Genomic DNA, 15,406 nt, shown 5'->3' on the forward strand with positions numbered 1-15,406 from the left:
TAAAGTGCATCATGAGCACCACTGTCTTCAATCCTCTCATCCATCCTCTTAAGGTCAGGGATCTTCTTACCAGTGATCTTGTCGATGGCCTTCCCTCCCAGAGGAACTCCTACGAATCTGCTGTCCTCAGGGTTAGTTATATGGATATCAGGCAAAACACCCTTTGTTCACTCTATAATGTGCTGGTTGGTAGAGGTTATTTCACACTTAGAAGAGTTCAGGGTGAGGCCTAGACTTGCTCCTTGCTCCTGAATTTTAAATATAGTGCCTGTCAAAAGCTTTTGTCAACTTTCTGTCAGCCTTTCTGTGGACTCTGTCAAAAGCCTTTTTTTGGTCTAGATAGACACAGTAAATCCAACCACCTCTTTCCTGTATTATCTCTATGGCTCGTTATCTATCTTAAGGTTATCTTGAGATGATTTCGGGGCTTAGCGTCCCCGCAGCCCAGTCCTCGACCAGGCCTCTTGTTTGTTACACCCCCAGGAAGCAGCCCATAGCAGCTGTCTAACTCCCAGGTACCTATTTACTGCTAAGTAACAGGGGCATCAGGGTGAAAGAAACTGCCCATTTGTTTCCGCATCCACCAGGGATCAAACCCAGAACCTCAGGCCTATGAATCTGAAGCACTGTCCACTCAGCTGTCAGGCCCCATATCAGCCAATCAGCTGTCAGGCTCTATCATAAAAACTAAGTAGATTTGTTACACAGGATCTTCCTGTTTGAAAACTATACTATTTGTCTGTTATTATGTCATTACTCTCTAGGTGTTCAACCCATTTAACTTTTACCTATTGTTTCTAGTGTTTTGACTACCACGCTTGTTAATGATACAGGTCTATAATTTAGAGGTTCCTCTCGACTATCATTTTTATAGATTGGTACTATGTTTGCCTTTTTCCAAATATCTGCTAAGATTCTTGTGCACAAGGATGTCTGGAATATTAAATGGAGTGGAATGCTCAGCTCAATTGCACATTTTTGCAGCATCCAAGGTGAAACTCCATTAGGTCCAACTACTTTATTTCTTCCAAGTCTCTTGAGCAATTTTTCCACTTTGTCTTGAAATACCTCTTCAGTATGTATTTTATGACTTGCTCTGGAATTGGCATCGTGTCCGGTTCTATGAAATCCTCATTTCGTACAAATATACATTGGAACTGTTCATTTAGCATTACACACATTTTTTTTTCATTCTCAGTAGTCCTGTTCCCTGTTCTCAATCTCTGGATTTTATCCTTTACATGCAGCTTACTTTAAATGCATTTATAGAAAAGGCCTGGATCAGTTTTACATTTGTCTGCTATACCTTTCTCAAAGTTCCTTTCTGCCTTTTTCCTCACTGTTGTGAAATTGTTTCTTGCTTGCTTGTAGTACTGGTATGTTTGTGGGTTAGACCTCTTCCTATAATAAACCAATTTTCTTGTCTTCTCCTCTCTGGCCCTAGCACAATTTCTGTTCAACCAATCCTGTTTTCTGGACCGTGTGCATCTACATTGGCTGATCTATCTCACAGTACAGCTAAGGGAGGCGGGGTTACTACCTTCAGGGAGAACCAGAAAACTATTAAGTACAGGGACCTAGAACGTTATTACAGGCTTGTGTCAATATGCTGAGACCTTGGGTGCCTGGGAAAATGTGCACTTAAGTTCCTAAAGAAGGTGGGTGAGGAACTCATTAGGTAAACTAGAGACTCAAGAGCAGCATGTTTCCCGTTCCAGTGCCTTAGTGTGACTATCCAGAGAGAATATGCTTGCTGTATCTTGGACATGCACACTACCTCCGAAGAGCCGGATGAGGTCTTCGAACAGTGATTGATATGTATGTAGATGTATATGTATATATAGATGTATGTGTATATATGTGTATATATATATATATATATATATATATATATATATATATATATATATATATATATATATATATATATATATATATATATATATATATATATATATATATATATATATATATATATGTATTTGTACATGTGTGTGTATTCACCTAGTTGAATATATATACTGTATACTGTGTATATATATATATATATATATATATATATATATATATTATTTATAGAGTTAATATTTGAAAACCCACGAGATATTGACATAATGGCATTGCAGATCTGGAATCAAGATGATAAGCTGATAATTTTAAATGCCTACAGCCCACCAGCAAACAACACATGGACAAAGGAAGAACTCGACGACAAACGAGAAGGCCTCATAATGGTCATGAGGGAGATTATGGTAGGAGCTGACAAGGATAAATCCCGATTGTTAGTACTGGGGGACTTCAACTTTAAGGCAATTGACTGGGAGGCCTACGAGGCAAGAACAGAGGACATTTGGACAGGCAGATTTGTAAACCTCATCTTGGAGACATTCATGTATCAACACGTCAAGCAGGCCACAAGAATGAGGGAAGGGGATGTTCCGGCAATACTGGATCTAATGTTCACCAGGAAAGAAGAAGAGGTATTTGACATCCAGTACCTCCCTCTCTTGGGTAAAAGTGATCACGTCCTCTTGGACATTAAATACGCTTTGCGATATAATCTAGTAGAGAATGGGGACATTGAAACAGTTGTTAAACTTGATTTCAAGAGAGGACGCTATGGGGAACTCAGAAATTTTTTTCATGGGTATAATTGGACAGACTTGTTGCTAGGCAAGGAAGTAAATGAGATGTATGCCATATTTTGCAAAATATACGATGAAGGCATACAAACATTCATACCAAAACAGAGATGCAGACCTAGGAAACAGGATTGGTTCAACAGAAATTGCAAGAGGGCCAGAGATGAAAAAGACACAAGCATGGAATCATTATAGGAAGAGGCCAAATCCCCAAACATATCAGCGATACAAAGATGCGAGAAACAACTGCATGTCAATAAGGAGAGAGGCAGAGAGGAACTTTGAGAACGGTACAGCAGACATATGTAAATCAGGTCCAGGCCTTTTCTATACATTCATTAAAAGCAAGCTGCAGGTAAAGGATAATATTCAGAGGTTGAAAATGGGGGAAAGATACAGGGAAAATGAAAAGGAAATGTGTGAAACATTAAACGAAAAGTGCCAAAGTGTGTTAGAACAAAATGAGATCTTCAGAGAACCAGATGCAATAAGAATTCCAGAGCACAACATAGAGCACATAGGTGTGTCTAGAGATGAAGTGAAACAAATGCTCTTGGAGCTAAGTAAGGACAAAGCAGTTGGCCCAGATGGAGTTTCACCATGGGTTCTGAGAGAATATGCAGTTGAGCTCAGCATACCACTTTGGGTGATTTTTCAGATATCCCTGTGTACAAGAGTCATAGCAGATGTGTGAAAAAAGGCAAACATAGTTCCACTCTACAAAAGTGGCAGCAGGGAAGACTCCCTCAATTATGGACCTGTATCATTGACAAGTGTAATAAGTCAAAATCTTGGAAAAAAATAATAAAAACTAAATGAGTAGAAAACCTAGAGAGAAATGATATAATGTCAGACAGGCAGTATGGTTTTCGATCTGGAAGATCCTGTGTATCGAATTTACTCAGTTTCTATGATAGAGCCACAGAGATATTACAGGAAAGAGATGGTTGGGTTGACTGCATCTATCTGGACCTATAAAAGGCTTTCGACAGAGTTCCACATAAGAGGTTGTTCTGGAAACTGGAAACTATTGGAGGGGGTGACAGGTAAGCTTCTAACATGGATGAAACTGACTGATAGAAAAATGAGGGCAGTAATCCGAGGCAATGTATCGGGCTGGAGAAATGTCACAAGTGGAGTACAACAGGGTTCAGTTCTTGCACCAGTGATGTTCATTGTCTACATAAACGATCTACCAGTTGGAATACAGAATTATATGAACATGTTTGTTGATGATGCTACAATAATAGGAAGGATAAGAAACTTAGATGATTGTCATGCCTTTCAAGAAGACCTAGACAAAATAAGTATATGGAACACCACTTGGCAAATGGAATTTAATGTGAACAAATGCCATGTTATGGAATGTGGAATAGGTGAACATAGACTCCACACAACCTATAAATTATGCGAGAAATCCTTAAAGAATTCTAATAAAGAAAGAGATCTAGGGGTGGTTCTAGATAGAAAACTACCACCTGAGGACCACATAAAGAACATTGTGTGAGGAGCCTATGTCACGCTTTCTAACTTCAGAATTGCTTTTAAATACATAGATGGCGAAATACTAAAGAAAGTGTTCACGACTTTTGTTAGGCCAAAGCTCGAATGTGCAGCGGTTGTGTGGTGCCAGGGGCAGTCGGCCAAGCGGACAGCACGCGGGACTTGTGATTCTGTGGTCCTGGGTTCGATCCCAGGCGCCGGCGAGAAACATTGGGCAGAGTTTCTTTCACCCTATGCCCCTGTTACCTAGCAGTAAAATAGGTACCTGGGTGTTAGTCAGCTGTCACGGGCTGCTTCCTGGGGGTGGAGGCCTGGTCGAGGACCGGGCCGCGGGGACACTAAAAAAAAAAAGCCCCGAAATCATCTGAAGATAACCTCAAGATAGTCTTACGACTGCCCATATGTTAAGAAGCACATCAACAAACTGGAAAAGGTGCAAAGACATGCAACTAAGTGGCTCCCAGAACTGAAGGGCAAGAACTATGAGGAGAAGTTAGAGGCATTAAATATGCCAAAACTAGAAGACAAAGGAAAAAGAGGTGATATGATCAATACATACAAAACAGAAACAGGAATTGATAAAATCAACAGGGAAGATTTCCCCGAGACCTGGAACTTAAAGAACAAGAGGACATTGATTTAAACTAATTAAACAAAGATGCAGAAGAAATATAAGAAAATTCACTTTCGCAAACAGAGTGGTAGATGGTTGGAACAATTTATGTGAGAAGGTGATGGAGACCAAAATCGTCAGTAGTTTCAAAGCGTTGTATGACGAGTGCTGGGTAGACGGGACACCACGAGCGTAGCTCTCATCCTGTAACTACACTTAAGTAATTACACACACATACACACTGAAATCAATGTAGGTGTTAGCCAGGGTTGATACACATGTGTAGTCCCATACCAACTGCTTGCCATTCATCCAGGGGTTCACTGTGATACCATCTGTGCGACCAATAAGAGCATCAGAGTTACGGGGATACAAGAGTTACAATCTACAAGAATACAGAATTATATGAACGTGTTTGTAGATGATGCTAAGATACTGGGGAAGTTAAGAGACATTGAACCCATTTTCCTGTCTTTTAAACTGTGGCCCTCTCAATTTCCATTCAACCACTCCAATTTTCTGGTCCTGCATCTATGTTTTGGTATGAATGTTTGTGCCTTTATCGTATATTTTGCCGAAGGCAGACAAACGATTGCAATTCCCTTGAAATTGATCTAGATAAATAGGATCAAATAGGCCGTTCTCCCTCTTCACCCTTACATCATTACACGGAGAACGGCCTATTGACATAGCTCGAGTGTATGGGGGAGTTATGTAAAACCCTGGTTTGTGTCTCGGAGAGGCTGCGGGATCCAATAAGTTCAGTACAACTTCGGTTTCAACTCTTTTTAACCATGTCGTAGCTCAGTCGATTAAGGCAGCATCTGGGATGCTCCCGGACGAAGGTTCGAATCCTCATTACAGCCCTTGTGGATGTGTTCATTTGATGCATCACGTTATTGTGATTTCTGTGTCCTGAAACTAGCAACTTCAAGAACAAGTGGACACAGATTCCAGCTAAGGAAACAAAGGTGACAAAAAAAATATTAGATTTCCTTTTGCAAACAGAGCGGTAGGCGGTTGTAATAAGTTAAACAAGAAGGGTGGTGGCGTCCACCCTTCTTGCGTCAAGTTTCAAAGCATAATGAAAAAGAGTACTGGGAAGATGGGACACTACTAGCGTAGCTCTCATCCTGTAACTACACTTAAGTAATTACCAGTTGATTGACAGTTGCGAGGCAAGACCAAAGAACTAAAGCACAACCCCCTCAAGTACAACTTGGGGAATACTTCCTATTTTATACTCGAATGTTTCACTGACTCTTATCACTTGTGTTTTTTTAATTACATCTACAAAGAGGTATTACTGTATATCCATATTTGCCTCATACATGTAAAACCCAGACAATAATTGTTTAAATCATATGACGACCACATTTCCCCTAATAACATTCATGATGATAACCGCACTCATACCATGAAATGGTGGTAGGATTTTTTCATGGGTCAAGATAAACTCCATTATATCCATAAAGACATATTGTATCTGTATTTGCATCATACATGTAAAACCCAGACAGAAATTGTTTAAATCGTCTTTTGATGATAACCACAATCCCCTAGGGATCGTCAACTGATAATAACCACAGCCTAAGGGTTAATAGGAATGTACTAATATATATATGGAAGAAAACTTTTTTTATATAATATAAATGGGTGTCCTCCGCCAAAGTATTGTGCCGAGACTTCATAGATAATGGAAGTGGAGAACAGGAAACTTGTATGTCCAGATAATCCAAGATTCTGAACATCTTGATATCAAAATCAATATTCAATGCTTATAGTTCCCAAAGAAAAACTGAGGTTAAATATTTTTTGAATTGCTAAATGAGCAGGCAAAGATAGTTGATTAATTAGATAGCAAAAATGGAACCCATTTCCCCCCAGAATCCTAAAGTGTTAATCAACTTAGAAATACAATACCAGCAGTAAGATGATAAAACAAAAACATGAATGATTAATGGTATTTAGAATAAATCACAGCACTACTGAAAACCATAGTAAAAACTATATACCTGTACTGTATATGGGATAAATGTAGCCTTTCATATTTTGCTTTCTCGTACATTCTCTGGTCTACATGAACCCACTATATCAAGATACTCTTCAGTTTAAACATGGGTGTTTAATATTTATAATCTTTAACAATGATTTCTTCAGACTGGTTTTTTATACTATCTTTTATCAGGACATTAAAATATATATACTAATTAATTTAATGTTAAAATTTACTTACCATTCAGAAGGCTTCGAAAACTCAGGTTGGTTAAGCTAAAAAGAAGACAAAATAATAATCAGATATAAATTGCAACTAAAAAGTGAAACACTGATTACTCTGAATTCTGCATATATTATATTATCAAACTTCATGAAATATAAGGCAGTACATTATTTTTTTAATTCAGTAACACTAACATAACTAAAATCCAACCAGTAACAAAAAATGTGTGTACACAATGCTGCACTATATACTTACTTCCTACTATGATCATTATTTCTTCTTTCAGGTACCTGCCAACTTGGACCTTGAAGGAGAGTTGAAAGGCCTCTTCTCATATTCCCATCACAGTTGTCTTCAGAAGTAAACTCATTACAAAATCTTTCCCTTGGGGTTGTGGCTTGAACTTCTATGTATCCAGTACGCTGTCTTGTCTGGCGAGGAAGCATTTCAGGAGGAACTCTTGGTCTCTTGTTTGGTTGCAATTCTGACAACCCTGGGATATTGTTTACATTTTTCCGTCCCCTACCTCTGTTTGAACCCCTTCCACAACCCCGACCCTTCTTGCCCTTTAGCTTGGTCACTGCATCATTACTAACTTCAAGATTAGAATTCGATGAGCAAACATTTGCACCACCGCTTTGATATGTATCAGATACTTGTTGACTTTTCCCTCTTTTTCTGCGTCTTCCTCTTCCATGGCGTTTGCCTCTACTAGATTCATTGTACTGATTTGTATTTACAACAGAACAAAGTGACAATAAATCTGAAGAATGATCAGAATGTGAAACTTTACTCTCAATATCTTCAGCTCCATCAGATAATAATGTAGACCCAAATTGACTAGAGGTATCACAATGTTCTTGTGTCACTGCTGCTTGAGAAGGCTCGGTAGTTAAGCCACCACTAATTTCAGTGTTTGATGTACTGTCATCCCTTGAAACTAAATCAATGTTATTAGATTCTTGTTCTATATTAAATGATCTTGAAAAATTTGGAGTATTTTCAAAAAAAATATCAAGGTCAGAACCATTATCAGCTTGTATATCATCATCTTCTCCACCAAGAGGCACTTCACCAAAGTTGATGGAATGATTAGCTGGTGATAATCCAGCATCTTCATGAGACTCTAACAATTCAGATTCAACATCAGTTTGCTTATTTAAATTACAACATTTTTCTATTGTTACTATTGCTGGGTGAATATTAAAATGAGGTGGATCATGAGGAGTAGATATTTTTAAATCCATTGATATTAGGCTCTTCAGATTAGCATGTGATGAAGCTGTCATAAACTTGCATTTTGAAATTTCATTTGTATCTACAGCTTCCATAGACTCCATGTGAATTCTAGAACAAGAGGAAACATCAGAGCTCTCCTCATGCAACTGTGGCAGAGCAACAACTGGAACTTTGCTAGCATCTTCTTCATTATAACCACTATCATCACTGACAGCTGAGGTAGCAGGCGATAAAAACTGAGAGTCACACAATGCAGAAAGATCATATTTCACTGGATCATTTTTTAGACAAATGAGCGAGGTCGGGTTAGTGTCATTTTCTAGATCATTATGTGCTAAGGTTTTAATATTTGTATTTTCCTGTAGCATTAATGATGGGCTAGTTGAGAAATCAATGGCAAATTCCTGGCAAGTATTGGAATTAAGTCCATTTTTTTCTTTCAATGTAGATATCTGAGAAAAAGCAGAACCTTGGCTTGGAATAATAAGCTGCTGCTTTTCTGAAATCCTTGATTTGGATATATTTTTTCTAAAATGATTATACAAATTAGAGCCAGCCGTGGAAGGGTTCACTTCTACACTTTCACTTGTCACATTATTAAATGTTGGAGACTCAAAACCTTTCATCCAAGATTCAAGTTCAGCAGTTACAATATCTAGTCCAGAATTATTATACGAGGCCACTGGTGGAGAGTCATTTGCGAGAGGATTTGCATGTGGTGTCGAGTCCAAATCTAGGCTACCAAGCAATTCAAAGAAACTTTCACACTTGGAATTATCTTTCAAAATTGGAGGCTGAAAACTAGCAGGAAGGTCATTGCAATTTAAAGATGTAGGACACCTTTTTGAATATGATTTTTTATTTTTAGTGAATTTTGGAGGCGCGTAGGATTTTCTCAAAAGTAATTCCACTTCTTTATCTGTTACAGAACCCAAGGACTGGGCAGGACTCATTAATGGGCTTCTTATATCTGACTGCACACCACTACTGCTGCTGCTACCACCCCAAAACCGATGATGTCCTGAAAGAAAAATAAAATTAAGTACAGTGGAACCTCGACTTACGAATACCCCTACTTACGACCTATGCCTTGACTTGCAACTTTGTTGATATACGTATGGGTCGACAGAGCCTGTGGTTCCCGGTGGCACGGGCAATTCCGCTTCAGTTTACCAGTTGGGGAGCCGGTCGGCCGAGGGGACAGCACACTGGATTTGTGATCCTGTGGTCCCGGGTACGATCCTGGGCACCGGCGAGAAGCAATAGGCAGAGTTTCTTTCACCCTATGCCCCTGTTACCTAGCAGTATAATAGGTACCTGGGTGTTAGTCAGCTGTCACAGGCTACTTCCTGGGGGGTGGAGGCCTAGTCGAGGACCGGGCCGCGGGGACACTAAAGCCTTGAAATCATCTCAAGATAACCTCAAGATATACCAGACCGCCCACTTAGTGACTATCACACTTGAATTCTTTGTAGAGAATTTCATTGTTTTTGTGCTATTTTTGTTTTTTTGAACATAAAAGTAATTATTATGTATCATGCCATGGGTCCCAAGAAAGTCAGTAGTAAGGTTCAACCTAAGAAAACACATGTGAGGATGACAATAGAGAAAATTAAGAAGTCGTGTGCAGTATGGGAAGAAATGTAAAGTTTTGTTAAAAACAACTCGCCAAATCAAGCTGCAGTTGGCCATTGCTATAACAATTTCATTAACACTGTGATGCCTCACTACAGATAAATGTTAAAATGTAGGCAAAAACAAGTCTATATGGAAAGGTTCTTAGTGAGAAAAACAAGCAGTGAGCCACAACCAGGTCCTAGTGGTATGCACACAAAATGTTGGAGAAAGAGTACCCCAGAGAAGTAATTACCTAAGTGTAGTTACAGGATGCGAGCTACACTTGTGGTGTCCCGTCTACCCAGCACTCTTTGTCATATAACACTTTGCAATTACTGACGATTTTGGCCTCCACCACCTTCTCACCTAACTTGTTCCAAACATCTACCACTCTCTTTACAAAAGTTAATTTTCTTATATTTCTCAGGCAGCTTTGTACAGTTGGATGAGGCTGTGTACAAGTACATACTTCGACGCATGTACAGTTGGATGAGGCTGTGTACAAGTGGTTTGCTCACCACCGCACAGCTGGCGTGACAATTCGCGGCCCAGAAATACAAAATGCTGCAAGCAGGTTTGCAGCAAACCTTGGAATAAAGGATTTTGAAGCCAGTGAAGGGTGGGTTGCAAGGTTCAAAGTTAGGCACAATATTGTGAAGAGGAAAATTGTCGGTGAAAATTGAGTGCAGATGAAAGCAGTGTAGAACCATTTAAATAGAAATTAAAAGCATACATTTTGTCAAATAATTTATATTCTTATCAAATTTATAATGCTGATGAAACTGGGCTGTATTGGAGGAGTTTGCCAGAAAAAACTCTAGCAATGAGGAGTGAGGGTTGTGTGCCAGGCCGTAAGATCAACAAGGACAGGCTGTCAGCCATGTTGTGTGTGAATGCCGACAGCACAGACAGAATCACATGTGCAATTGTTGGCAAATCAAAGAAACCAAGAGCCTTCCAAGATTGCTTGGACAGACTGCCAGTGAAATATTATAACTCACAAAATGCATGGTTTACACAGATCTTTCTTTCTTGGTTTCATGATGAGTTCTGCAGGGAAGTTCATGCCTATCAAGTTAAGAAACTCAAAGTAAGACCAAGCGAAGTTTGGGCTTTGCTGCTGCTTGATAATGCACCTGGCCACCCCAAAATTGACATGTTAACCTCACATGATGGCAAGGTAATGTGTATGGCACTTCCTCCTAACACAACCTCTCTCATCCAGCCCATGGATCAGGGAGTTATCTGTGCCACGAAGAGGTTGTACACCAAAAAGATGCTGAACGAAGTTTTGGTGGTTTTGCCTCTTCTGGAAGATATTGAACTTGGTGTGGATAACAGGGCTAAAAAAAAAACTTGAGAATTTGAAGAACTATACAATCAAGGAAGCCATCTATAACTGGGCCAAGGTGTGGAGTGAAGTAAAGGAATCGACTTTGAAAAATTCCTGGAAAAAACTCCTCACGTCTACGGTCAGAAATGAGGAGGATGAAGAAATTGATTTTGAAGGATTTACAGATGAAATCCATGTAATGTTCAGAAATGTCGGCAAAAACTTAGAAAGACAGGATGTGGTTGATTGGCTTGAAAAAGATGTCAATGACCCAAGATATGGTGTGATGAGTGAAGACGAGATTCTCCAGTCTCGTCTTCAAAAACTGGTGAGGTTGATGAAGAGGAAGAGGATGAAGAAGGCAGTAAAGAACCAACACCAATGACCACAAAATACAGTGTACTCATGACCTATGTTGACGGATTAATAAATTTTTCATCCAATTGTGCTCATCCAGAAGTTGGAAACATGTATCAGTACCCGAGGTGAACCAAAGAGCTCATCATACAACTGGTCAGTGAACACAGAAGGCAAGCTACACTTGCTTCTTATATGGTACGAAAATCAAGCCAAGCACCTTCAACAAGTGAGGCATCACAGACAACCTAAACGCCTTCAACAAGTGTGGCATCACAGGCAAGCCCAGCACCTTCAACAAGTGTGGCATCACAGGCAAGCCCAGCACCTTCAACAAGTGTGGCGTCACAGGCAAGCCAAATGCCTTCAACTAGTGAGGCTTCCGCAACTGGCAGTCAAAACTAACTTTCGGTTAATGAACTGTACAGTAATTTTAAGTGTTAATTTTAGTGTTGTGTTAGTATAGGTTACGTAAATTGTCAAGAATTTTTAATTAATGAAGAAGAGACAACAACCCGCATACCATTTTCATGTTTACAAATGATCTTTTGTTTTTCCTCTATAGTCATCCTCACAACTATTGTCTTAGGTTTAACTTTACCACTGACTTTCTTGGGACCTATATATAATAAGGACCTTTATGTTCAGAAACCAAAACAAAAGCACAAAGAAATTCTCTACAAAGAATTCAAGTGCAGTCGTAACTGGACAAGTAGGTAGGATACACTGGTAAACAATCGCCCCACTCCCCAACACCACGTGCTCATTCGACCCAAACACGTATCAACAGACGTCATATTCCAAGAAAACGTTGTACAACAATTCAATTTTTACAATGTATTTGACGTCGTATACCAAAAAAATTGTACTGTAGGGCATTCGTACACCAATGTAGCACTGTATCTTTTAAAATTGTGTATTACTAATTTTAGATTTCTTTAATGTTCAGTAAACTTTTGGTAGCAACTGCAGTCAGATACCAATTAGATTAAATAGTTGTGTACTAATAAAAGTGGATAGATCATGCAGGAAAAACTTACCAAAATCGGCTGACCGACGAGGAATTTGCTGCCTGATATTACGATTAATGATGCTTTCCCAGGGTGGTGACACAAGCAAACTGTCACATTCTGTGTTGTCACACCTTAATATTGCCTGATCCAGTGAAAATTGAAAAGGACGCACACGTCCCTCTCTGCAGTGTGAACAAGGATGGCCTAAGTTCTGGAAAAGTAAAAAAAAAAAAAAAAATTAATTATAAATATATATTATATATATATATATATATATATATATATATATATATATATATATATATATATATATATATATATATATATATATATATAATATATATATATATATATATATATATATATATATATATATTTATTTATTTATTTTCATTACTCTATGTACATAAATTATCAATTGCACAGTAATCTATAGTACTTTAAGTTAATATTAATATTTAACTATAGTACCTTAAATTTTATTTATCTTTAGTACTATAATTTATAATTGCCATCTACATTACTGTAATTTATTAGTTATCTATAGTAATGAGATTTATAATCACTTATAGTATAGTGCTGTAATTTATAATTATATATAATACATATTGTAATGATTATTATCTATGGCATTGCAATTTATAATTAACATTATAGTATTGTAATTTATTATCTTTTACTATTGTACAGTAATTTATCTATAATACTGTAACTTATAATTATTATCTATATTGTTGAGGTCTCCAAACTATGACCTGCAAGCCACATACGGTTCACCAAAAAGACTTCATCCGGTTGCCAGCAACTTGAAATACTGTACCGTATTATATATACAAATAATAAAATTAATTATTCCTTTGTTTTCTGGGGGAGCCCATTGCTCCGTGAATTTTTACACCGAGGTGGTTATATCTATTAAGTCTGGTTGATAGTATATGATATGGTTGATAAGTATATGAGTGGGATTGAGTGGTTATAGATAGGAGCTGCCTCGTATGGGCCAATAGGCCTTCTGCAGTTACCTTTGTTCTTATGATACATGGTTGATGGGGGTTCTGGGAGTTCTTCTACTCAGGAGGACTAATCAGGATTACCTAATTACCATCAGAGTGCCGGGATGATGGGGAATTAGCCTCGGCTACCATCATCTTTTGTCCGGTCATGATGGTCGAGTGGTTAAGGGGTCCAGTACACCAGTTGCACAGTGCTCCTGGCAGTATGGGTTCAAGTCACTTCTGGGGTGAGAGTTTTCAATTGCATATATGCCTGGGAACCATTCAGGCTTGTTCGCATTTGTGTTCCTCACGTGTGCCCCAAAGAATGAGGTGATTTGATAAAATACCATGCTTAAGATTACCAGCAGGGTGCCGGCGGGATGATGGGGAATTAGCGTTGGCTACCATCATCTTTTGTCCAGTCGCGATGGTCGAGTGGTTAAGGGGTCCTGTACAACAGTTGAAGAGTGCTCCTGGCAGTATGGGTTCGAGTCACTTCTGAGGTGTGAGTTTTCAGTTGCATATGTGCCTGGGGAGGCTTGTTCGCATAAATATAAATATATATTGACCAGACCACACACTAGAAATTGAAGGGACGACGACGTTTCGGTCCGTCCTGGACCATTCTCAAGTTGATTGTGATGAGGAGGTAGGGACAGGCAATAAATAGGCAAGAGAGAGCATGAGGAGGAAATGTCAGGTGTAGGGGATAGTAGTCACGTCACGTTCTAACAAACGTGACTTAACATAAGCTTTCCCCCTTCCATTTCTTTCTTTCTCTTTCCTTTTCTTTCTCTCTTCTCCCTTTTTCTGTTCATTGTCTTCTCCTACGCTCCCTTGCTATCCTCTTCTTTTTTCCTATTACTATCTCCTTCGGTGGTTATAATAGAAGCTGCCTCGTATGGGCCAATAGGCCTGCTGCAGTTCTCATTACTACTATCCCCTACACCTGACTTTCCTCCTCAGCTCTCTCGTGCCTATTTATTGCCTGTCCCTACCTCCTCATCACAATCGACTTGAGAATGGTCCAGGACGGACCGAAACGTCGTCGTCCCTTCAATTTCTAGTGTGTGGTCTGGTCAACATACTTCAGCCACGTTATTGTGACTCATCGCCTGCATATAAATATATATAAATATATATATATATATATATATATATATATATATATATATATATATATATATATATATATATATATATATTGAATATGACCGCATATTCTGTATTTATTATTTTCTGGTTTAGGGCTTCTATCCCTCTAACTATTTTCTTAGCATCAGGGCTTAATTGGAATAGGAGTTCTCCAAAACTCATTTTCGTACTTTTAAGGTGAAGAAAAGAAGTGATTTACTATAGAGTGTATTACACTTATTAGTATAATTTGCACGACGTTTCGAACCTCCATGGTTCATTCTCAAGTGAACAATCTTACAATACTAGTTAATTTTATACCCGCATTAGGTCAGGTGATAATACAATGAAGGTGAAAAACATGGGGGATACATAAGGGATAAACATAGGGGCTGCAGAAGGCTTATTGGCCCATACGAGGCATCTCCTATCTAAACACAAAGATTAATCCAGTGTAATTGGCCTGTTATGTTGGACATTGTCTTCTGTGTTGGCATCGATATGTTCTTGTCTTGTCCTTACTCTCATGGTGGGTAGAGTAAATAGTTCCGTGATTTGGGTGTTCATGGTAGGTCGCTCTATTCTTATGTGAATTGCCTCAAGAATTTGTAATCTTCTTGAATCTTGGGTTTTGTCTATTATGCAAGTATTCTTGTTCAACATTTCTCTTGTTAGAGTAATGTCATGGGCTTGTCTCATGTGATTCCTAGGGGCACCAGATTGAAGATGGCATGTCAAA

General features: G+C 38.6%; 1 protein-coding gene across 1 annotated transcript in view; it reads right to left on the reverse strand.

The window, feature by feature from the left end:
- LOC123765416 (uncharacterized) overlaps positions 1-15,406 on the reverse strand; it is a 39,984-nt gene that overhangs the window by 20,588 nt on the left and 3,990 nt on the right. Inside the window, 3 exon segments of the mRNA XM_045753947.2 lie at positions 6,995-7,029; positions 7,235-9,239; positions 12,566-12,749. Of these exon segments, the coding sequence (XP_045609903.2) occupies positions 6,995-7,029; positions 7,235-9,239; positions 12,566-12,749 (2,224 nt within the window).

The sequence above is a fragment of the Procambarus clarkii genome, chromosome 30 (assembly GCF_040958095.1).
Source record: "Procambarus clarkii isolate CNS0578487 chromosome 30, FALCON_Pclarkii_2.0, whole genome shotgun sequence".
Classification (NCBI taxonomy): Eukaryota; Metazoa; Arthropoda; class Malacostraca; order Decapoda; family Cambaridae; genus Procambarus; species Procambarus clarkii.